Genomic DNA, 26,075 nt, shown 5'->3' with positions numbered 1-26,075 from the left:
CCTGGGTGGTACCAATGTGGGGCCATCTACCCAATGATGACAGCTCTCCAATGACCATGGATACCTAGGCACCCCTGAGACACAGGGAACATCTGGTTATCACCAAGCAGATAAAGAGGACTTGCTATGGTCACGTGAGAACCACAGAGAGAGCTGTGTGTTCACATGGCAAGGGAGCCACAGAGAAGCTACAGGAAGGATCGGGGCCAGGACATGCCAAGAAACTTTCTAGGATCCAGCCTTCCCATTAACTTGCAGATGTTCTCTCTCTTTATGAAGAAGAACTATTTATGTTGAGTCCCTTTATATTTAGTCTTCAGAGCATTCATATAAATTTCTGACTTGGAAGATTTGGTTGTTGTTTTCCTCCCTCTTTCATACCCATATTCACATTAAGACTAACAATAATTAAGATAGCTAAAAATATATACATATACATCCTACATGCTGCAGTGTATATATATATGTATACATTCTACATCCTACAAAAGCTGTTAATCCATACTTTATATAAAGACATATACTTCACAAAAGAGGATATCCAAAATGGCCAATAAGCATATGGAAAAAGTCTCACCATCATGAGTCCTCAAAATGCAAGTTAAAACCCCAATGAGATACCATTATTCATCTATCAGAATGGCTAAAATTAGAAGGACTGATAGCACTAAGTCTTGGTGAGGATATGCAACGACTGGAATTCTGCAGTGCTGGTGGGAGTCTGAACCGAACCAATCACTTTGGAAAAGTGTTGGCTAGTACCTTCAAAAGCTAACACACACCTACTCTACCCTAGGTGTATACTCAAGAGAAATGAGTGTGTATGTCCATGAGTGGACACATACAGTAATATTCGTAGCAGTTTTATTCATAATAGGCCCAACCTGGAAAAACCCAAATGCCCCAAAACAGGAAAATGGGTAAATTAGTTGTGGTTGTGGCGTACTGTTTAAAGGGATATTACCCAGGGTGGGAAGAGCTATTGAAACATACAACATGGATGAATCGAACAGGCATAATGCCCGTGGCAAAAGGAGCCACAGAAGAAGAGTACATACTGTGTGAATTATCTCGAGGTTCAAAAGCAAGCAAAACATCTCCTATGATAAGTCAGAATAGCTGTTACCTGGAGGAAGGGGGTTGCAGTCTTGACTATAAATACAAAGGAACATACTGGGATGCTAAGAATGTTCTAGATCTTGATCTGGGAGGCAGTTACATGGTTGTACACATGTAAAAATTCACTGAGCTCTGTTCGTGAGATTTGTGAACTTTACCACAGATGTATTTCAATAAAAAATTTAACATTAGAAAGTACATTTCTAATTTAAATGACATGGGAAAAATTCTGATAAACAAAGGTTGTGAATTGCACATGTAACGTGATATGAACTACATAAAAAATTTCACGGGAGAAACTGAAAGACTATACTGACATATTAACAGTGGTTTATGGATGGTAGGATCGTGTTACTTTATAGTTTTCAGTGTTTCTCAAATTTTCTCTAATGAAGTATATCAGAAATGGAAATATCAGAAAATCAAATGGAAGAAACTATAGCTAAGAAAATATGTGACATAACTTGACCCTCAATTATAAATCAAGTTTGCAATTTTAGGGGTGAATTAGCAACTCAGACAGGTGAATTCACAGGGTTGTGGGGTTACAGAGGGCTTTGCAGGGCAGTAAACCCAAGGGGGAGGGACAGTGTGGAGGGAAGGACGGTTGAAATCAGGAATGGTGGGTGGTCAGTTAAGCTAGTGTGATGTCTCTTTCAGCCTGGTCTGACTTTGTTTCTATCCACTCTATGGATTCTCTGGACCTTCAAGTTATCTAATTGCTTTTTCTATGCCTCTAACATGATGATCTTTTAAACCATTTGTAATTTGTATTTTTAAAAAGCTCCTTTTCTATCCTTTTACATCCTTAGGCATTACCATTTGCTCGGTTCTCTATTTTGAGGCTGCCTTCCCCCCACCCTCCGCTCTGCTTCTCCATATGCCAATGTGAGTTTAAAAATTGTGCCAAGCAATTCTCTCCTTCTGAAAAAATAAATAAATAAGAGAACCACAGAAACACACACACACACACACACACACACACACCTCCAAATGATCCATCTGTCCTGTTGAAGACATCCACCACCCACTTCATCCTGGTACAGGCTATTTTTGTTTGCTTTGTCTTGAGAGCTCCTATATTGGAAGGCTTTATAGAGTACTTTGGTTTCCACCAGAAAATGAAAAATAAGGCACTTTGTTTTTCTATTTTATACCTATTGCAGGGCTGTGCACAAAGAGATATTTAATAAATGCTGATTGAATTGCCTTTATACAGATCATGGTCTATGCTACATTTGGATTTTCCTGGGCACAGTTTTACTGATGGGTGCACATTTATAATTATGAAGTGGATTGTGGGAAGGGTAATATTCTTTAGAATCCAATATTTTTCTAAATCTGTTCTCTGCAAACCTGTATCCTCTTAGGTGAGTTTAATTACTAGATTTTCAAATTATCTGTGATGAATTGGAGGATGAATTGAAGCCTTCTGTGAGTTTTGTTTTTTTTTTTTTTTAACTGCTTCTCTTCTTGGCAAGATAAGCAATAGCATTATGCTATGTTACTGGAAAATTTAATCAATAAAATGCATGTGTCTTTAATTAGAATGCTAGGAAATACTGCTGAGTTGGATCATTTTGTTAATGCAATGAGCTGAGAGGTTCAAGCATTTATGCACAAAGGGTCAGTTAGAGTAAATTGAGTCTAGATGGGCAATTCTAATATTTTTCCCAGATAACCTACAAGAAGATTCGTTTCAAGGTCCAATGTTCATAAATATTTGTGAAGCATCTCCCCTGAAGCAAACGCAGAAATGGAGAAGGCCACCTTTGCTTTCAAGAAATTCATGGTCCAGTGATTTTTTTTTTCTCTTTCATCTATTCCTATGGCTCCAGCCTTCACTTTGGTGGACCCTGCCAAAGGTACAGCTCCAGCTTTGACTTTTCCACTGAGACTCAGAGGCACATCCCATTTGCCTGCTAGACACTACTTTGTAGATATTATGATGACATCTTAAACTCATTATTTTAGCTGAAATTAGTTCATTATCAACAAAACTCAATCTCTTTCCTGTGTCTCTTGTCTCAGTGGCTGTACTTTTTTTTTCCCCCTGGTCACTCAGGCTGTATTCTTTGGAGTTCTAACCAAACCCCTCATATCACAGATTTATTTCCTCCTTAGTAAGTATCCACATCTTTGTATTCGGGCCATTTGTCCTTTGGAGTCAGCTGGTAAAAACACTGCTCATCTTCAGTGTGGTTGGGTGTATGAATCCATGCAAAAAAGGGATGGCTCCATGAGGTACTCTCTGTTTGTGGGAAGATGTTAGAACTGTCTTGTGTTCCTTGTCTACCAACAATTTGTCTTACTCCACTTGCCCCATGGTTAGTCAAGCTTATCTATCTCTCTTCCTATCTCAACCTGGGCTAGGTGCTCTCCTTGTCTTCCTTCTCCCACATGCTGATGCATAATTGACTCCTTTCCCATTCCCACTTCCCTTTTCGATTCAGTCCTTCCAGAGACAGACAGCTCTTCTTCCCCCAAGAACTGCCCCTTCTAATTTGGCACAGTCTGAAGTCTTCCTATCAATACTGCCCACCCAGGCAGCCCCCCAAATCATGGCCTGCCCCAATCAATGACATGGTATCAACAGCAGTAAGCTTTCAGACTCCAAAAGTAGGTATTGCATTTGCTATCAGTTCCAAAGTTCATGGAATGGGTGTTTACCGTGAGGTAATAACACCCAGATTATGATTTATAGCATATTAGAGAGAAGCTATGCTTCTTGCATCGGGGGAAGTATTGGAGGTAAAACTTAACAGGGAAACATGGATGAATTTCAAAAACATGCTGAGCAGAAGAAGCTAGAGGCGAAGGGGTACAACCTGGATAATCTATGTTTATGAAGTTCTAGAATGTGCCAAAATGGTGATCAGAACAGTGGTTGTCTCTGGTGTGGAGGTGGGCATAACTGGGAAGGAGCACAGAGAACTTTCTGTGGGTATGGAAGTATTCTATATCTTGATAGAGATGTGGGTTACACGGATGAATGCATTTGTCAAAACTCATTGACTTGTACCCCTAAGATCTATGCTTTTCACGGGATGTAAATTAGACCTTAATTTTATAAAAGAAACAAAAAGTTTAGGGGAAAATTGCAGAGTAGTATGTATAATAGGATCCTACTAGTGATTAAAGATAAAAGATTATATAATGTGGATATAAGCAATAATATAATGGAGAAAGGACATGTTCTTCTATTTGTGGCATGGAAGAAAATGTGAGAGACTTTGAAAGTGCTACTGGTGTTACACGCTTAAGGTTGGGGAACACACGGACGCTTATGCGGTGGCTCAGAGCAGAGATGCCATAATTAAAACCCGATTTTACAAATGAGAAGGTATGACTCTTTTATGTGAAAACTGCCAACGCTTCTCAAAATCTTGCACCCCACCACCTTCTGCCAGGTCCTGAAATAAATCATAACTGTTTGGTTTAAGCTCAGTGGGTGGAGGGTTTACACCAAGGTTTGAAATAACTTATACACAGGTCCCAGACTGCTGACCCACAGGCATGGTCGGCCTGTAAGCGTGTGTGTGTGTGTTGGGTTGGTGGGGCGGGGGGAGCGATAGAGACAGCTGGGCTTTTTTTGTTTTGTATTTTTTTAGCTAGTTGCAAATGTTTGAAATTTGGGAGATTTCACATAAAAATCTGAACATCTGGCAATACTTGGCCTGCATTCCAAACTAGCAATAATTGTCTGAATTTGAATAGTGGCTTCTTCTTTAGGGAGGAACTATACTTTACACATATCCTAACACTCACAAGTATCTCAGGATCAACATACGGCCTCAAATGTTGTTTTAATTTCTATTTTTAGTCCTATGAGTCTGATTTCTAGCCTTTGAGTTAGTATGTATAGAGCCCCTCCTAGGGACTAGGAACTGCTAAGGGCTTTAGTAGATACATAGAGGAGATACTATTACTATATCCATTTATAGACAAAGTAATCAAGGTTGAAATCAGGGAAACACTCACCTGAGGTTACCCAGGAGTATAAGTAGTGGAACCAGGATCTGAATGAGGTTTTCTTACTCCAGAGCCCAGGCATGCATTTACCCACCACATTGTTGTTCTTCTTTATGTAATTTTAACTTTGGTTCATCCATTATTTAGTACTTACCTCTGGTTAGTTGAGTTCTTATTAGTTTCCTTATGATTTATTTTGATAGACTAATCCCCGGTCTCCAAACTCTCTTGATTTTGCATCCTAGAGTTAAAAAAGTAAAACAACACATATTTATGTATATTATTTGCTGATAAACAATATACTTGACCTGTATTAATGTGTACATTCTAAAGCATGTGCATACTTCAAAATGTTAAAGAATGAGACCATATATATATGATCTAGAATTTTCTATCCCCATTGCAATAGATTATCTTTTAGCTATTGCATACCCTATTTTGACAAACGTGGATGAAATGATGCCTAGATGATGATTCTTCTTGAAAGCATCTTTCACATCAGAGACTCCCAATATTGCATCCAGTATATTGTTCCTTCCAGATCAAGGGTGCCGTGAAAGTTACCAGACCATCTCAGACTATGGAGAGACAAGGGTATGTTCCCCTTTGTTAGAAAAATCGTTGTCCATCTGTAGCCACATTTAAAACACCGTGTTCTAAAACCTTTTATAGCCCTGAAATTCCAAATAGTCAGAGGCATCTTTTATTCATATTACGTTCTTGGATCTGCCTTTGGGGAATTTAGGTTCTCTTCACACATCGAGTTCTGACTGTGGGTTTCGTTTCAAGGGGAGCAATGACCCTTGGGTCTCAGTTTCTCAGTCTGAGATGTGGGGGCTTTGTGTGGCATGTGTCACCCCCTCACCTCTCAGGATGGCTGCCATGATGAACACATTTATGGTTATAAAGTACTTGGACAAAAACAAGTGCTGAGAGAGGCAGTTAATACTGAACCAGGGTGAAAGGTGCCTGTGTGCCAAGTTTTCCCAGTGTTCTGACCCTCTGAAGAAAGAATGGCAGTCAGCAGACTGTTTGGAGGCATTTATTTTTTCTTGCTCAAAGGTAATGCCATTTTATTTCTCTAAATAGAGTTGTTTATAGGTGGATGGATGGGCTCTTCCTTCCAAGACCTTCCCTGTCTCTTGACCTCCCTTCCCATCATCAGGTGTGTGATCTGAATGAAGCACTCTTCCAGAGCATCCTCTCTTTGGATTGTTCTTTTCTGCCTTCCCCTAATCTGCTTATTTTCTTGGTAAATTTTTTCCTTGAGGTTCAGATCGAACTTCGTATTTTCCGTAATCCCACCAGCACCAGGCTGACTCAGTCTTTCCCTCCCATGCACTTTCATAATATCAGAGCATGGCATTGAGAGCATACTGGGGGAACACGTGACACCCCCCTTTCCCCTCCCCCCACGGACTCCCTAAGGGAAATGCGTTTTTGTGTGCCACTGTTGGGAACGGAATAGAAATACATAATAATTGTCCACGTCAGAGGCGAAACCCAAGCCACTTGTCTTTTGGAAACACATTTTAAGACAGAGAATTAAGACGTGCCACTCACCATATCCAAAATCTCTAAGCCAAGCCCCCAACGTCTTACTGCTCTAACTCTACCCTGGGGTGGTATTTACCAAGCTGGGCTACAGTTGGGCAAATACATGCATGCATCACCTGCTAATTTACGTGCCCTTTGAGGGCCCCTGTCCCATTCACCGTGAAGGCAGCTAACACCTGACCTGTTGTATTGTAGGTGCTCAGGAAATATTTGTAGCATGAAGATAGATCCCTTCAACGAAGGACGGTGAAAAGCCTGACACTGATTTTAATCAGGTGTCCTGTTCTGTTCCTTATCTATCGTGGATATTTCTTGTGACCATAAAGTACAAGGAGTTCCTCTTTGAAGTCCAAGTTTAAGTCCGGAGGTGAATGATGGCAAAAGACCTCAGTGAGCAGGAGGCCCTGCTTGCAGCATAGTCAGGAAATAGATTATTTGGGGATTGTTGACGTTTCCTAGTAAACTGACAGTCAGCACGAGGTTTGCCAGAGTGAGTCGGAGCTATTCCGTGGCGAGAGAGATGAATTATAAATACTTCAAACTGTGTCACTGGAAACACCTCCCTCTGCATTTTTCCTCTGGGAGGGCTGGGAGGGGAGGCTGGGGCAGGCAGGCACCATACACCTGCTCCGGGGCCCCTCCATCAGCAGACGTGCTGAGAAACGCTGACACCGGGGTTTCCGGGTCCACATTCAGCTATTTCTCCCACCAGCAAGGACGGCTTGTCTCCTAATGACCAACCACCGGGACAGTTTCTTGTGGCCTCATCTGGCTTGGGCCTCACGGGCATGTGCCTGTCACTCCGTGCCTTCCAGGTCGGTGGCACTTAGATCAGCTCTGACCTGCAGGAAGAGAATCCCATCCCGCACATGTAGGAATAGGAGATCTCCGGCTCATCAGTATAAAAGGTCTTTATTGTCCTCTCCCATTGAAGCAGTTAAGAATGACCAAAGTGTGTTTTGTCTTTGATAACCTGCTTTTTGCCCAGGTATTAGATACTCACGTTTCACACTGAGTTCGTACCGGGAATGGTCAAATTCTCTTTACAAGGCATTGAGCACCTAGTATGTGTGGGAGATATGTTGGATATAGGGTGACAAAGGCAAGACTCCTGCCCCCCAGAAACTTCTCAGCTAGCAGAGGAAATAAAAGTCTACAGATAACCGTATCACAGAGCAGGATATAAGAAATACCATGGGAGAACAAATACTGCAATATATGTTAAGAAAAAAAAAAGAAGAAGAAGAAGGTAGCAGGAGGGGAAGAATGAAGGGGGGGAAATCGGAGGGGTAGACGAACCACGAGAGACGATGGACTCTGAAAAACAAACTGAGGGTTCTAGAGGGGAGGGGGGTGGGAGGATGGGTTAGCCTGGTGATGGGTATTGAGGAAGGCACATTCTGCATGGAGCACTGGGTGTTATGCACAAACAATGAATCATGGAACACTACTTCTAAAACTAATGATGTAATGTATGGGGATAATATAAGAATAAAAAACTTAAAAAAAAAAGGAGAAGAAGAAGAAGGTAGCAGGAGGGGAAGAATGAAGGGGGGGATATCGGAGGGGTAGACGAACCACGAGAGACGATGGACTCTGAAAAACAAACTGAGGGTTCTAGAGGGGAAGGGGGTGGGAGGATGGGTTAGCCTGGTGGTGGGTATTGAGGAGGACACATTCTGTATGGAGCACTGGGTGTTATGCACAATGAATCATGGAACACTACATCTAAAACTAATGATGTATGGGGATTAACGTAAGAATAAAAAAAAAAAGAAAAGAAATACCATGGGGGAGCTGCTACTTTGGGACAAGACAGGCAGGAATTGATTCTAGCTGGAGTAATTCTGGACACCTGGAGGGGGGAGGTCAGAGTTGAGCTGCACTTTTAAGCGCAGGTGGCTTTTCAGAAGGATCAGATAGGAGAAGGCTGAGAAATGTCAGGAAAAGAGAAAGAAGCACAGGAGCGATTAAGGGTCGGGATATGTTCAGGGTAGAGAGAAGTTTAGAAACTGAACAAGACCAAAGCTGGTGGGTTGTGATATGTGGTCAGAAATGTAGTGCCGGGACCCTATGGAACAGATCCATGGGGCAGCCTTTTCTAACATACGGGGCTTGGGCTTCTGGACGCCTGTGACCCTCCCAGAGCCTATCCCCGTCTGCGGCCTCTTCCTTGAAGGCATTTCAAGCCTGGCTCTCACCGCCATTTGGAAATCTTGCCTATGGAGAGTATTGTCAGAGAGTAATCTGAGACGCTTGCTGTCCGTTAAACTAATTATGCTTCAGTCCTCATAGTGCCTTGGTGCTCTCAATCCTGAAGGCTCAGCCGATTTTATGTAGTATCTGAATTATTAATGGAGAGGATATGGATGAGGGGGCTTGGCTGCTTGTCCTGTTTTGAGCAGGTCTCGGGCGGCTCACATTACGGGAAGAGAGGCCGCTGCTTGCCGAGGGATGGATGAAGCAGGCCTTCCCGAGGAGCCCTACCCAGGGGGGATCCTGTGCCAGTATGCTCAGAAGGTCACAGCCTGCTTTGGAGGAAAGGGTAAGACCCCCTACACAGTGAGCTTTGCCGAAGAGATGCCCAGGGTTGACCATGCAGGTGAAGAGAAGGGCTAAACTTGAGGCTTGCTGGTCACAGCAAGAGGTAGGTGTAGCTGCTGGAGTGGGAGAACCTCCAAGGGGCCGAGGCGCATCTGAAAGTCCGACTGTGCCCCTTGCGCTGATCTTTCCCACTTAGAAAGCTGTTTCGCTGCTTCTTCCATTCTGCTCAGCAGCAGGGATCATCCCGGTAACTGGGAGCTGAGCTACTGTAGGTACTTGCCATGTACTTGCTGAGCTCCTTTGTTTGCTCATTTCTGATTAAAACCAGAACCCAAACTGAAAAGCGAGTAACCCCATTATCACTGATAAAGCCACAGGCTGTAAATTCAGACCATTCCCTTAGAAAACTAAATGCCATAAAGATTCACATTTTAAGGTGGTGGTTTTCTCTCTTAAAATGTTTTTTCTTAGCAAGAAGCAGATAGATCGCAGCAGATATTTTAAAGGGAGAGGTAGGCCTTTGTCTGGGGGAAGAAAAACCTAAATCATAACATAGACTAAAATTAAAGAAAAGTCAGAGTGCTTTTCTGGAAAAAATCGCTGCAGGAATTGACCTGTGACTGGTGCGTTAAGAAGTAGTGAAGGCATCCAACCTCTGAACACTATGTCGCCTCAGAATGCCTGGCTCTGAGGTTGGGGTTCATCTCATCATCGAGCTCCTGCAGCGTGCAGAGTGCTCGGGCCTCTCGGTGTGAGGTGAAGCCACTTGGTGAATTTGTCCACTGATGGTTTCTTTTCACATCCTAGAAGAGCTTGTGCAGGTGCAGTGGAATTGTTAGTAGCAGAATTAGGACTGTCCTACCTGATGAGATATGCAGGCCACCAAAATCTGTGGTGAATGTTGCATTTGTAATTAGCATTAGCTTTGTAATGTAATGCACTGTGATACTTCATCATACAACTCTATAAACTGTCCCCAAACCCACTACACTTCTTTGAAAATGCTATGCCTGTCTTTTTATGGGCCGTGGCAAGAGGCTGATATTCATGTAGCAGTGGAAGAAATGGGTCCATTGAAGGTTCTTTAGGGATCTTCTCCATGCTGTGCTTTCATGACTGAAGAGATTGCTCTCAGGCAGATCCCCCTGAAAGCATATCTTTAAGATTGGAGGCTTGGCAGAGGGGACTGGGGTAGGGAAATGGCAGAATGGGGGGAGGGGATTAACAGGTACAAGCTTCCAGTTATAAGACACAGGATGCAATGTACAGCATTATAGGGAATATAGTTAATACTGCATAAACTTCATATAGTGACAGGTGTTCGCTAGATTTATTGTGATTACCTCGTAATATATATAAATGTTGACTCACTATGTTGTACTCCTGAAACTAAGATAATATTGTATGTCAACTGCACTTCAATAGCAAAATGCAGACGTCTTTGTTTAAAAAAAAAATGATAGGAGGCTTGTCCTCTGCTGGGTGTTTACCCTGAACTGTGTGGAAGAGGTTAAAGAACTCTGGATATCCTGGCGAGCAGAACTTAGTGCCCATTGTCAGTGCTGGCTCCAGCTCCCAAGCAACTGGTGTCTGAGCTTTATCTCTCTCCACCGCCAGAGAAGAGAGCCACCCCTTACATCTCTGTGTAGTCAGATTGTCTTTAAAAGCAAACAAACCTCTGTTATTTTCATCAGCCTTGTCTACGGTCCACATGTAGCTCACTTTCCATCCTGATCTAAAATTCATAAAATAGATCAAATTTCTTAATATAATCCTTTTATTGAAGAATTTAATTTTTCCTTTATATAAGCTATTGGAACACAATTGCTTCTTGAACTGAATATATGGATCTCTAATCTTGTCAAAAAATTTAGGGGTGGCCTGATTATCTACTGATAACAACAGCTAAGTGTTGAGGTGGAGTCCATGCTATAGAATTCGTTTCAGTGGGCAAAGCTTGACAAGTTTAGGGACCCAAAAGGCATACCAGCTTTGCCACGGAATAGTTACACTTTGGCTTGGTCAGGAAGAGGCTGAATTTGAAGAAAATAATCATCTGATCTGTCCAAAGTCTATGTTTGTACATTGTTAATGTATACTAGAGCCCATGTTTAAAGTGGCTGCATCCAGCCTCTCTATAAACACACACACACATTTCACAAATGAGCCATGTGAACACACATAAGCAGATAGAGCTGCTCAGGTGCTTAGTTTGCAAAGAGCAGGTCTATGGGAACCCAACCAGAGGAAGAAATAGAACACATACAGATTATTTCACCCGCTTTGTAAACTGTTTGTAGAGGAACACCTTGGAAGGATTTATTGTCTGGGGGCAGTAGTGATCTAGGGCTTAATTCCCCAAATCTGAGAACAGAAATTTCACCATGTGACTGTGGTAGTAGAAAGGCTCCCCTATTTCCACCTTCCCCAGCCCCATCCCAATCTGGAAGGCCTCTGGACAGAATCTACTCCTCCAGTCCCACCGTGCTTCCCATTGGGCTAGAGTCATTCTAGCACATGTGGATTCTCTGGATCTTGAGCTCTGTTGCCAAGTCTTGCACTAAAGATTAGAAACTAGTTTCCTTTCTCTGCTTCATCTCTCTGTAGGTGTTGTGGAAGGACCCGACGACTATTGTAGGAAGAGTCATAACCTAGGAGTCAGGAGACCTGGATCCGCCGTGGGCTTGCTGTATTGTCCTGGGAAAGTCACTTAACATGTCTGAGACACCTGCCTCATCTTACAGTTAAAGGCCTGGAGGAGATCAGTGCTTCCTGAGTGCTAGTCCTGGTCTGGGGAACTTTGAGGAATATAAGTTCCTGGGCCTCACCCCCCAAGAGCATCGCATTTGGAGGTCCGGGCTAGTGTTCCACAGTCAAGTGCTTTAACAGAGGATTCTTAGGCACAGCGTTATTTGGGAAGCACTGGACTAGATTAGCTCTGAAGGCCTTTCCAGCTCTCTAATTCTGTTCTGTTTAAAGTGTGTACAGGTTTTAATGAAAGGAAAATGGTATCAGAACATAATGGCCCAGTGACAGGAGAAGGCAGAATGGGTTTTTTCACTCTGACTTTTGACTGTTGTGTCATTTCAGACGGTCATATATTGTGCTTAACCTTCCTGAGTGGGTGTCAGAGGGCAAACGCTCATGGCTAGGGTCGCCCTTGGTATGTCAGCACCCTAGTTGAGTGAGGGTCCCGCTAGCTTGTGACTTTGTGAAAACACGCAGCTACCCTCATGGTAATTCTGCTTCCATCATGTGATTCTGCACTGGCAGAAACCCCACGAAGCAACATTAAGAATATTATTCGCATTGGATTAATGGAATAAGGCAAAAAGACTGGCACTAGGAGGAGGGGTTTCCCTCTAGAAGGTGGAAAGGAACGTTGACTGTGGCCTGGAGCTGGATTTATTGCTGGTTGAAGCTGAAGACCTCTCTTGAGGTCTCTCCCGTGAGATCTGAAATACTGAAGAACTTGGAATTATTATCTGAGTTTCTTCTGCTCTACATAAGATATATGTAGATATCCTTAGAGCTGTTCACGGTGCTCCTGCAAGGTGATATTAATATACGAGGACTGTTGGCAGGTGAATTCTTTTAGATACCGCAGGTATGTCCTTCCTCTTGCTCTGGATATTAATCTGGTTTTTGAATATGCATTCACCTCTCAGGCTGACATAAGCCTGAGTTCCTGGTAGCTGCTGTTTCTATACCCGATCCCCTGTCTATATGGAGCCCTAAGCTCTTGAGGCTAATCACTTAAATACATCTTCCCTAATCTTCTTTACCGGGTGGTGAAGAAGAAAAAAACAAGAAGGAGCCGGGAGAGTTGAAGGGAAAGCATAACCTCTTGGGCTCCTGGTGTCCGTTTCTCCGTTATTTGCAATCCATGCCAAGATGCCATCCTTCCTCGGTTTAAAGTGTCTGGGGAAACTGTGCAGCTCTGAGAAAAGCAGAGTGTCCTCTTGTGAGAGAGCCAGCCCGACGGGCTCGTACAGAAGAAGGCTGGTTGTGGAGGATGTGAGCATCACTGGGACCCCCCTACCTGCTCACAGGCAGGCCACCATCACCCACTTGTTGTATCTGCATCCTGAGGCCTACTGCACCCTGGAGCACTTGTTTAGCTGCTTGGATCCTCCCGGTAAGTGAAGGAGCCCAGTCTGCACACGGCTTTGTGTTTTGTGATTGGCCTCTGAAGTACCATCTAAAGTCATTCTTCCATGCTTCATTCCTCAAAAGAAACACTATCCCTTACACATAATTAACAGGGGGAGGGTAGGAGGAAAGGAGACTGCAACCTGAGTAGAGCTATGGAGCTAAGTTCTGACGATATTTTCATCCATGATTTTATAATCTCAGCAGCCAGTGTTTGCTCTTTCCAAACTAGGAAGTGTGATGAAAAGGAAAGATCTCTAGCCATACTTGCTGTTCTTTCATATGTTAAAGCGTGGATTGAAAAGATATGTTCAAGGCAGGCTCTTGACAGTAGTAAAGAATGACCTCTGGAAAGGCGAGATTTGAATTGTGTTCCCGCCTAGGGTGCACTCATCGTGTGCGATATTTACAAAAGAAAAAGGAAAAAGAGTTGTAATACTTGGAGAACTGGTCGAAGCTTCTTTTCGGTGAAGCTCATTAGAACATGGTCACCTGTCCATGTGCCCGGGACAGAGAGGGAGAAAGCCCAGCCTGTGGGCAAGAGTGACCACACTGGGGAGTTTGTACACTTTGAATTTATAATTAATGAAGATGATACTTAGCTGCTCGCTCCTTGTCCAAATCAGGCTAGAATCAGTACAGGAGGCAAAGGCTATTAGACATGGTCCCTGAAAAGGAGGAACATGAGCCAAAGGAGCCAGAAAGTCAGATAGCTGCTAATTCCTGGACAGCTCGGAGGAGGGCAGGGTTGGATTAAGGTGAGGTGAGATAGGTGAGTTAACCTCCATGGGGGTCTTTCATTTTGCTTTTCACAATTATTTTTTTAACAGCTTTTTTTTTTTTAAGATTTTATTTATTTATTTGAGAGAGAGAGAATGAGAGACAGAGAGCATGAGAGGGAGGAGGGTCAGAGGGAGAAGCAGACTCCCTGCCGAGCAGGGAGCCCGATGCGGGACTCGATCCCGGGACTCCAGGATCATGACCTGAGCCGAAGGCAGTCGCTTAACCAACTGAGCCATCCAGGCGCCCTAACAGCTTTTTTGAGGTAGAATTCATACACCATACAATTTACCCATTTAGAGTATATATGATTTTAGTTTATTCACTAATATACACTGATATGTGCAACCATCGTCGTCACAGTGAATTTTGGAATATTTTTTATTGTTTCAGAAAGAAACGCTGTACTGTTAGCTACTGCCAGGCTACCACCCTATCCTTCCAACCCCACCCTTAGTCTTAGGAAACCACTAACCTACACTCGGGCTCTACAGATTGCCCTGTTCTGGACATTTCATATGAGTGGAAGACGCTATGTAGTCTTTTGTGTCTGGCTTCTTTCACTTAGCTTGTTTTTGAGTACTTCATTCCCTGTTATGGCTACACAGGGTTGCCTTGTACGCTTACACCACATTTTGTTTATCCACTCAACAGTTGATGGACATTTGGGTGGTTTTCACCTTTTTGGCTGTTATGAATAATGCTGCTATAACATTCACATACAAGTTTTTGTGTGGACATGTCTTTTCATTTCTCTTGGGTCTATTGATAGGAGAGAGGTTGGCAAGTCACATGGTGACTATGTTTAACCTTCTGAGAAGCTTCCAGACTGTTTTCCAAAGCAGCTGCACTTTAACACTCTCATGGGCAGCATATGAAGGTTACGGTTTCTCCACATCCTCGCCGGTTCTTGTTGTTATCTGACTTGTGATTCTGCCCGTCCCAGTGGGGATGAAGTGGAAGCTCATTGTGGCTATCCGGAGCTTTGACGGGGACGGGGAGGAGTGGCTGGCCGATCGCCGCTAAGGCAGGATGGGGTGGGGAACCTGACAGCTCCTTAGTCCTCGCGTTCCCCAACAGTCTCTGCTTCATCCTTTTTGGGGGAGCCTGGAGTGGTCATGGAGAAGCCATGACATCTGCTCCCAGCCACCTTGTAAGCTACCCTACAACTGTCTTCAGAACCAGCTGACCACACCTACTGCTCAAGTGTCACGTTTCCATGCTGGTGGAAACCTAAATCCTTTTATTGAGGAGAAAAAGTTTATTCCACAGTTAGGGATACAAACTAAACACAAGCACTGGGTATTATATGAAAACAATGAATCATAGAACACTACATCAAAAACTTATGATGTACTGTATGGTGACTAACATAAAATAATAAAATTAAATTAAATTAAAAAAAAAACTAAACACGCAGGTTTCTGCTGGAGCTAACACTTTCTTGTGAGTGCTTCCACTGAAAGAGATTCAAATCAGATGTTTTTGGACTGAGCTGTTGATGCTTGTGAAAGAGATAAGGTCTGCCGGTAGGAGAAGGCAGGAAGTCAAGGGGAGACCAGTAAACCGTGGTTGAATGAGAGTGTGCTGAACAATGGCTTGTCAGTAGGTTCAATAACAAGAGAACAAACAGTATCAAAGAGAACCCTGGCTAGAGGAAAGAGTAACCATTATTGGGGTCTCCATACCTCAGTGAAGACAGATAAGGAAATCTGGGGGATTAGTTTAGTGTGTGGCTTTGGAGTTGGACATTCCAGAATTTCAGTACCGGCTCTTCTACTTACTAAATGTGTTATTTGGGGAAGTTAGTGTCTCTAAGTCACGGTTTCTCCAACCATAAGGTATGCAGAAGAATGCATACCTTCTATGATTGCTGTGAGCAGGTCCACCTCTAGGATATATGCATCCCTGGGCAAATATTTTTTTGTGGGGCCCCTGTGTATATGAACAGTTTGAGTCACCCGAAATCAATGTGTCAACAGCCTGATCTTGTTCCGTCCTGGGAGAAAATGTCATGCCAGCCTGAGGGAGTGATCACTCATCAAAATCCCCTCTTGGAATCGAGTCAGCTCCAGGGCCCTGAGATAATCCCATCAACAGGAGTGCTGGAGCTTCTCAGGGCATCTGGTCAACCCTTTGCACAGCATGGGAGAGACACAGAGGATCATCAGAGAGAGTTCCAAGGAGCAGGCTGCAGTGCCCCACCTACACATCACTGCTGGCTCTAGCTGGTCCCAGCACCAGAAGGGGACTTAGACATTTTTGAAGAAGGATGGTTTAGGGCCAGGAGCCCAGCCAAAGGGCAATATCGATTATGAGGATTAAATGAGAACATGCCTATCAAAACGGTACAGTATAAGGGCACATGTGAGCATCCACTAAATTTTAGCTATAATAGTAATACAATAACATAGTTTATTATTTTAAAAAATAATTATTTCTATTGTTTAGCTTCCACTGCTGTGAAGTAATGAAGGCCCAGGCTTTGTGCCACCGGGGCCCAGAACAATACAGGAAGTAGGATTCCCAGGAAGCCAGCATGTGTGCTCGGAGTATCCTGTTTGGGACAGGTGCTTGGAGGAAGTGCACCCTCCTGTAGCCGTGCATGTTCCTGGACTGGCAAAGCCGAGTGCTCAGGAGCAGCTCCTGGCAGGATGCTCGGAGATATTTGGCAAAGGCCTCCTGCAGCTGCCAGGAAGACCTCAAGATGCTACCAGCTTCCTGTTGTCGTGTGGTGTCGACTCCTACTCTGAGTTGTGCAGGCCTCCATGCTCTTCAAAGTGTCCCTATATAGATCTTTCCTTGGTCGTGCTCAAAACAACCCTCACAAGTTGATAAGGAAGGAACTATTTTCTCCTTTTAAGAACAGGAAGGGAATTGGCAAAAAGTGGGGACATGGCGACAAAGCCAACATGGAACCCAATACACAAAATAGCTTCTGCATGTGAGTGTAATTCTGTAATTCTGTCTGTGACGGCAGTACCATTCTAGAAGAACCGCTGTCGTTCACTGAGGGCCTGCTATGTCTCAGACATTGTGTCCACTGCTTTATAATTTTTCCCCATTAAATATTCATAATAACTCGACAAAGGGAGGACTCCTTTTAGCCTCATTTTGTAGATAAAGAAGCTGAGGCATAGGCTGCTACAAGAAACCTGCCAAAAGTCACATAGGTAGTGAGTGGAAGAGCTAGATTTGGACTTGATGCCAGTTTGGCTCAATACTCAAGTTTAGGGTCTTACTCATGTTGCTGTATGGCCTCAGCCCTACGAGCAGAAGGATAGATCATCCCTGAGATCTGCTGAGCATTGGCACCTTATCATTTTTAAGTAGTAGGACTAATTGAGTACTCTAGCAACTCAAATTTGAAGACTCTCATAAGATAAATTGTTTTCCCCAAGAAAATGAGCAAACTTTTCTTTTCCCTGGTTCACAAACACAAGCTATCTATATGGGGTTTTCTCTTGGCTTTACCGTAGAAACTTAGATAAGTTTTTGAACCTGGGTTTCTTTCTGTCTCTGAGCTGCTGTGACTAGTGAAAATGAAAGAGCATATTTAGGGCAAGTATCTTCTTGACAAACAAACAAGGAGAGACTGGCAGTGTTATCAAACGCCCAAAGGATATCTGGAAAGGGTTCAGTGATTATGTTGTCAGCTGCGTCCAAATCCCAAAGCAGAATGTTCTGGACTGGAGACCAGGGACCAAAGTAGACTTGGCAGTCCCCTCCCTGGAAAAATAATTCATATCCCTGAAGATAGGTGTTTTTGCTTCGGTTCAAGCACCTGCTGTGTCCTCCTTATTATGTTTAGTACACCCCTAGGGACTGTCTTCACTTGGGGTGGTCTCCCCAAGACTCAAATACTCAGATTTACCACATGACCGAGGGAACCTCATGGGTGTTTGCGCATTGTTGATTCTTAAAGTGATATCAACCTGTTTTCAAACTCACCATAACATATAACACTATGATTCTGTAACTTTCCTTTTCGTGTCCCTTTCTCACTCTATTCACTGTCACTAATCCCAATCCCACAGATAGACTTGTATGGCAAAGGGCCAGGGGAAGGGCTTCGATACTGAGGGACTTTGTTGTCTCCTTCAAAAGGCTAGTCTTCAGGACTCTGTGGAGCTTTTCTATCAAATCTTCCTGGTGGCATTGAGATGCTATGTTGGGAAAATGTTTTTAATACTTTGCAAACCTCAGACTCCGTTGTAAAGACCCTCCCTTAAATTTGAGAGAAGTGTTTGATCTGGCCATGAAAAACAATGTATCCCGAGAGATACTGCAAGAAAGAACCTCTGGTTCCTCCCTTCAGCCCTGCTGTCCTGACTGGAGGCTTAGACTCGTGTCTGTCCTGAACACAAAGTAGTAACAGGAATCTGGGGCTTGGGAGGGGCTGGCCTCAGTTTCTCCAGAATACTGGAGTCAAAAGCTTTGACTTTTATTCTACTGGGAATGGAAATGATGGGTGGTGGACAGTTTCCTCCTAAGTCTTGGGAAGGCACCGAAGGAGACAAATGAGAGATTTCATCTGTGTGGTAAAGCTTTAGATCATTTGCATTTCTTTTTCATTCACGGTTAGCAATGACCCCTGTTAGCTTCCCAAGGCTTCCTCTTCCATTAGTTTAATCATATTTCCCAGAATCCTAGTTTCAAGCTCTTGACGGTCAGGCCCTGCCTTTCTATCACGTCCTACTGTTAACCCCCAAACACCCACATCAGACTTCTTTGTCACAGATATTTGAAGGTCCTTTTCGCCATGGGTCTCTCCCTGCATGTACTGTTCTGCTACTTGACATAGACTTCCTGCTCCCTCTGACTCTTAGGCAGGATTCAGTTTAGGCTTTTCCTCCTCTCGTCAGGCTTACCTTCCTTCTTGCCTCATCCTCCTCTGTGCTTCTGCAGCATCCTGGGCATATTTCTGTTAGAGTCACCCATTTCTAAGCCTCTCTTCTAATGCACTGTGAGTTCCTGTCTCAGGGTATGGAGAGAGCCGCATTCATGTATTTTTTTAAAGATTTAATTTATTTGACAGAGAGAGACACAGCGAGAGAGGGAGCACAAGCAGGGGGAGTGGGAGAGGGAGAAGCAGGCTTCCCGCTGAGCAGGGAGCCCGATGTGGGGCTCAATCCCAGGACCCTGGGATCATGACCTGAGTCGAAGGCAGACACTTAACGACTGAGCCACCCAGGCACCCAAAGATTTTATTCATTTATTTGACAGAGAGAGAGGGAGCACAAGCAGGGGGAGCGGGAGAGGGAGAAGCAGGCTTCCCGCGGAGCAGGGAGCCCAATGAGGGGCTCGATCCCAGGACCCTGGGATCATGACCTGAGCCGAAGGCAGACGCTTAATGACTGAGCCACCCAGGCGCCCCCGCATTCATATTTTTATTTGATTCTAGTACCTGGCTCGGAAAAGCCTGTAAGTGTGCAAGTAAATGAATGAATGAATGTTTGCAGAAATCAGATCACTGTGTTAGAACACAAAGGGCATAAAATTGCCCCCCTGCCTTCCAGTAACTGAGGCTGGGTGAGGCTGCGTGGTACAGTGGCTGTGAGTGTCAGGCTATGGGGTCAGACCGCCCTGCCATGTTCAAAGTCCGACACCACTCATATTAGCTGTGTGACCTGGACGCGTTACTTAATATCTCTGAGCCTTGGTTTTATCACATGTCAAACGTGGGTGATACAGAAATATTATGAGGACTAAAAGAAAATATAGATATAGAAGAAGAAAATATACCAGCATTTAGTGTAGGTTAGAATAGGTTCTCAGTCAGTGTGATGCCCCCATTTCTGCTTCTCTCCACCCCCAAAGTGGGAGAAGCCAAATAAATGGCTAGGTAATAAATACCATTAGTTTTCAAGGAAGGAAAGGTAACTTAGCAAGAGAAATTAGGATTTGAGCTGGAAAACAGAGAAGGTATCGAGAAAATACGAACAGAAGGGAAGTATCTCAGTAATATGAAAAGAAAAAGAAAAAAATAGAAGACATTTTTCACTTGGTTTCCTTGCCTGACCATGCTTAGTCCACCCTTGTTATTTTGTTTCCTTGTTATTTATTTATTTATTTGGGTCCAGAAATGTGGACAAGTAACTATTTTCAAAGGAAATGTTCCCATCTAATTTACTTCCTTGAGTAACTAAAAATGCTGAAATGCTCCACTAGTTTTAATTATATATGCTTGAAAACTAATCTTATTTAGTTGGTTAAGCATCCGACACTTGGTTTCAGCTCAGGTGGTGATCTCAGGGTTATGAGATGGAGCCCCACCTCAGGCTCCATGCTTAGTGCAGAGTCTGCTTGAGATTCTCTCTCCTTCTTTCTGCCCCTCCCACTTTTGCGCTCTCTCCCCCCACCCCCAAAAATAAATAAACAGATCTTTAAAAAAACTACTCTTATTTAAAGTCAGAGGGTGAGGCAGTCTGTTTAAATTTATTGTCTGGCATTGTTTTTATCCTGGCTTTACAGAAACCCCTAATTTAGCATCATTTGATCCTAATGATTGTGGAGTATGGCCCTGGGCTCGGGACTATAGACTCCTGTTAACTGAGTGAGTCAGACATGAGTCTGGAATGGCCTTGGGATGCAAGACAAAGGCTGCCAATGGGAAGGTAGCATAGTGTGTGTGCTGTTCCTTAGGTTGTAGCAGCAGCCAGGAGGGCGAGGACCCCTTTCTCAGCCTTCGGAAGGCCCCACACCAAGAATGCATTCGAGGAATCCTTTGCAGAGTCAGAATTCGTGGGCCCTTCAAATTTAAATATGCTAGAACTCCAGATGGACTATGGTATGCCTTAGAATTCTAGATGTTTCTTAAAGGGAGAAATAAAGCTTTGATATCAACACCCTCCTAAGGGAGTGGGAGATTGAGGCTCAGAGAAGTAAAATGACTTTCCCAGGGTCCGTCATATCATTTAGAAGTGAGAAAAATTAGGCTTCTTTCTCCCCCATTAACATTGCAGAAGAGAAGATCAAAGTGTTCTCAAATATTGTTTTTAGTTTAGCTTGAGATTCAGCTCAGGTGAAACGTTGCTGGGAAGCCTCTCCAGACTTCCCCTCTTTGGGGGCCCTTCCTGTACCACACAATTGCTGATTCATGGATGGACATATGTGTCTCCATGTCTCCCCCTACCAAGTAGTAAGGTTTCTATGAGCAGGAACATGGCCTTGTTTCTCCAGCGTATAACACAGTGCTTGATAAATGAAGGCACTTCATACATTTTAAAAATTCAGACATAATTCACATGCCATAAAAACATACCATTTTAAAATGTACAATTCTGTGGCTTGTTTGGTATATTCACAGGGTTGTATAACCATCATTTCTATCTGTCTAATCCCAGGGCATTTTTATCACCCCTAAAACAACCCTGTATCCATTGGCAGTCACGCCCTGTTATCAGCACCGCCCCCCCATCCCACCCCCCCCACCCCCCCGCCCAGCCCCTGGCAGCTACCCGTCTACTTTCTGTCTCTGTCTATGGATTTGCCCCTTCTGGAATTTCGTAGCAGTGGAATCATACAACATGTGGCCTTTTGTGTCTGGCTTCTTTCACTGCGCTTAGTATTTTCACAGTTCATCAGTGTCGTATCGCGTGTCTGTACCTCATTCCTTTTTATGGTCAAACAATATTTCATGGTATTGAATAGACCACGTTTTGGTTATGTATTTATTGAATGATGGACATTTGAGTTGTTTCTGCTTTTGGGGCATTATGAATCTGCTATGAACATGGGAGTACAAGTTTTTGTATGGACGTATGTTTTCAATTCTCTTGGGTATGTACCTAGGAGTGGGATTGCTGGGTCATATGGTCACTCTATGTTTAACTTTTTGAGGAACTGCCAAGGCATTTTCCCCAGTGACTGCACTATTTTGCATTAAAATAGCACTTAATACAATTCTAAATTAAGTCAAAGCTCTTCTGCAAAAGTAGAATAACCAGTTTTCACTAAAATAAAAAATCCCAGACCTTCACCTCTGTTTATATCCTGTATCTTGGCCCTAATATCCCTATTACTTATAGGTCTGCAAACACATTATGTATGGGGAGGTAGGACCTTTACTCTGAGATAGTAATTGGCTGGTTTCCTGATTATGCTGCAGGTGCCCCCGAGTTTTGTTTGATTGCTGTTTAGGGTTCTTTCCTCACCCAAGTTCGGTAGCCAGAGATAGCAACTGAAATGAATCAGAGGACGTCAGAAATGATCTGACTCACTGGGCTCAGAAAAATCCAGCTCACAAAGGTCTAAGTGCGGCCCAGTGGAGAGGGAGAATTTTCATGACAGAAAATGGGTCCCCACGGGAAAAAGATAAGCTTGGGAAGAAGAGCCAAAAACTTGGAGCCTCTGCCACTCAGCCTCCTCCTTTTCTGTCCGTCACTACTCAGATCATTTTGTAAGGTCATGTTTGTCATCACCAGAATATTCCGGGGTGCTTAACATTTGCTCCTCTTGTGGGACAATTCCCAGTTCTGTTTCATATCACCCTTTTCCCTGAAGTGCTATCATGTGATTCTAGTAAGTAGCTGGATACGTTCATCTGTTATCTTTCCCTCGGGCAGGACCTGTCCTTGATGGGTACAAACTCTGTAATCGCTTGGGAGTCAGCCCTGCTGCCTGATTGTTCAGGTCATCAATAGATCCAGGATTATCCTTGATGAAAATACCATGTGATGTTAATTTGTTCAGTAGTACTTCAACTGAGCTTGCTCTAACGTAGATCATGGTACATTGGTTTACTTTTAAGAATTTAGAGAGGATACAAGCAGCTGGTTCTAACACATGTTTGGTTAGCTTCTCTGTCTAGGTACCAGGAGCGGTCTAGATCATTTTCTGTCTGAGCAGCTGGTGAGAAGCGGTGAGCCCAATGCAGCAAGCATCCCTTCCCTCAAACCTTTATGGCATTTTCTCAGTATTTCTGATTCCAACCCCCCACTACCTCTTTAGCATGATTTAGGTACTTGTACCATTCACTGTACTCAAATGTAAGCTCATCGAGGGCTTCCTTAATCTCTAGACCACTTTCAGTTTCTCAGCGGTGATGTTATGCATATTGTAGATGCTCAGTGAATATTTGTTGGCATAACTGATGAGTCACCTGTAATTTATTTCTCTTCACGATTCCCTGATTTTTGCCCACTTTGCTTTCAGTTGCGTGATGCTATGGCTTACTGCCATTCTTGGGGCTTTAGTGCTCTTTCCTGGGTGTAAACGTAATAGCCAGCAAAGCGTACTGGTTAAGGCTCAGCACTCTTACTGTATTTTATTCAGGAAGAGAAAAACTATATTGTGTAATCCAGATCCAAAGCCAAGAACAATTTAAGTTCTAAATATTTCTCTTCCTGTCCTCCCTCTAATCTTCCCAAACCCTAACAAATCCAATACCTATGCAGAGTGTTTTCTATCTTGCTGAGGACTGGTGAGGAGGGAGGAAGAATACCTTCTACCTCTTCAGAAACACAGCCAACCTGACACATGGCGTCTTGTAGTACCAGCACAGTCTCCAGTTGGATTGTAGAAATGTTCATCTCATGGATATGTGTAAATACAATAGGATGTCATTGTAAAATGACTCCTTGCCATAGAACTTGATAAATGTTACAAATCACATCCTTCCCCCTAAAACAGAATGCAGGCTAACGGACATTTGGGGTCCTATTTGTTTATGAGGCGGTTGTTAGTTCTCACCCCTGTTGCCAGAGTTAATCCAAGTCGGTTCATTTACATATTCTAAAGGAAGAAGCACATTAGCACAGTGTGTGTGCATATAAATTCCAGTATGTTTGTACAGTAAAATCCAATGAATCATTGATTCTCTTGAGAAAAAAAAGTATGTTATGTCTGATGAGCACATTTGGTGACTTCAGAGTATTCTATTTCGAATCTGTCTCTGATTTCAAGTAAAGGACTGTTTGAAAGTGATCAGAGGAGGAGCATCTGGGTGGCTCAGTCGTCTGCCTTCAGCTCAGGTCATGATCCCAGAGTTCTGGGATCGAGCCCCGCATCGGGCTCCCTTCTCATCAGGAAGCCTGCTTCTCCGTCTCCCACTACCCCTGCTTGTGTTCCTGCTCTAGCTATCTCTTTCTCTGTCGAATAAATAAATAAAATCTTAAAAAAAAAAAAAGTGGGGCGCCTGGGTGGCTCAGATGGTTAAGCGTCTGCCTTCGGCTCAGGTCATGATCCCAGGGTCCTGGGATCAAGTCCCGCACCGCTCCTTGGGAGCCTGCTTCTCCCTCTGCCTCTCTCTCATGAATAAATAAATAAAAATCTTAAAAAAAAAAAAAGTGATCAGAGGATTGAGACCAATTTTTCTTTTGTATCATAAAAATATGAATAATTTATATACTCTTTTGTTTTGAAGTCCCCCAAAAGCAGACCCTGAGACAAGGATTTGAGGCCAAGTTACTTATTTAGAAGGTGATCCCAGGAAACACTGGTAGGGGAGTGAAGCTAATAAAAGGTGAAGTATCAAACTGGTTACCAGTGTGGGAAGCCCAAACTGAACTACTTGGGAACTGGGGGAGATGATGTAGGATATGCCTCAGAGATATCCCAGCTGGGGCATTGATCTACCCACCACCTCCCCATCTGTCATTGCCTGAAAGCAGCTTCTAGGTACATTAACTCACCCATCGCGATGTTTCTAGTAACCAGGTTTGAATTGTAGAAGTGAATGCCAAGGAGATAGGAGCAAACAACAGAGGGGAGAATGGATAGTCTAAGAACATAAAGAAGTTTCAAAGGAACCCAGGAAATGCTGAACAGCCAGGCCTCTGGAAGTATAAAATTCCAGTCCCTTCCAGGACCATCGGTCCAGTTTTAGGGAATATCCTATTCTCCTCCCTCCCAGTTGGCTTCCTCTGACACTCTACCCCTCAGAATTTTGGTATCCACATGGCTCTGCGAGGTGGGTTCCTGGCCTGGCCTTACTTGACCTTTTAATACAGGGACCTACCACGGACTGGGACTTTTCTCTATGTCTCTTAGTTCAGATTCCCAAAAGTGAAAACCTAGTTGGCCCAGCCCATCTTTTTCAAGGCAGAATATAAATTGTAAGTGTTTGGCCAGCTGATGTATGGGTTTCCCAATCCCCCCACCTCTCTTCCAGTGTCTGCTAATGATCCAGTCAGCCATGGCCAAGATGAGCAGTCATATGGCTCAGTGCCTATGCAAAAGGGGGAGAATGGGAACAGAAGAGGGATGGATGGGGCAGGGTCCCCCAAGGCATATGGTTACATCTGGACAAGACTCTGTGTTGATACATGAAAGTCTCGTCATGAGGAATTTCATGCCATTTTCATGAATATATAGACTAAATAACTATAAAGATAAAGTAAAACCCTATGTAGCTAGCCTCTGAACCAGTGTATCATCTTTCTGGAGGAAAGATGCTGTGGAAATCCTAGATAAAAATAAAATAGCAACAATTTCAGTTCTTGAACTAAGAATCTGGAAAAAAATCCGTAAAAAGGCAAAGGTATGTCATCTCCCTTTTCTTAAAGAATGCCGGAGATACATTTGCCTTAACAAGTCTAAGAAACGAGAGCAGACGTATAAAAACAATGATGAGATTGTGCATCATTTCTAAGCAAAGATGAAGCAACTGGGTGATGTGCTTTCAGACTCTTCTAAGAGATGCCAACACTGAGAATCTTGGCCCATCTGGTGCAGGTCACTCTCTTCCTGCTGTGAAAACCAGGACAGTAGCCCTCTGGGACTTGTCTCCTACCCACATCCTGATTTTTGTCAGTCATAATATTGTTTTCACACTGCTCTTTGCCTTCTTTGCTCAGGACATTCCCATTTTCTTCTAGAACCATAACCCAGTAATTGTGGTATCAGGTCTATATTTAATAGAATTCGCTGCTCCTACTAGTACCTTTACAAGAGCTGCACTTCTGAGTGCATGTTGACTCATTTTGTAATTGGCTAGATGTTGTTGTTAA

The 26,075-nt window shown here is 43.5% G+C and overlaps 1 protein-coding gene across 14 annotated transcripts in view; it reads left to right on the top strand.

Moving 5' to 3' along the window:
• Positions 1–26,075, top strand: part of ABLIM1 (actin binding LIM protein 1) — a 293,183-nt gene that overhangs the window by 86,614 nt on the left and 180,494 nt on the right. For 2 of the 14 annotated variants that reach the window (XM_035029693.1, XM_035029686.1), the window contains exon 1: positions 10,423–13,330. The exons of the other annotated variants lie outside the window; for them this stretch is intronic. In XM_035029693.1, the coding sequence (XP_034885584.1) occupies positions 13,087–13,330 (244 nt within the window). In that variant the 5' untranslated portion in view covers positions 10,423–13,086. Of the gene's footprint in view, positions 1–10,422; positions 13,331–26,075 lie in introns of those variants that run through there. 14 annotated transcript variants of the gene reach the window in all.

Source organism: Mirounga leonina, unplaced genomic scaffold (genome assembly GCF_011800145.1).
Source record: "Mirounga leonina isolate KUSES-001 unplaced genomic scaffold, KU_Mleo_1.0 Mir_114, whole genome shotgun sequence".
Lineage (NCBI taxonomy): Eukaryota > Metazoa > Chordata > Mammalia > Carnivora > Phocidae > Mirounga > Mirounga leonina.
Note: the sequence above shows the minus strand (reverse complement) of the source record. Positions and strands in the feature narration are given on the sequence as shown.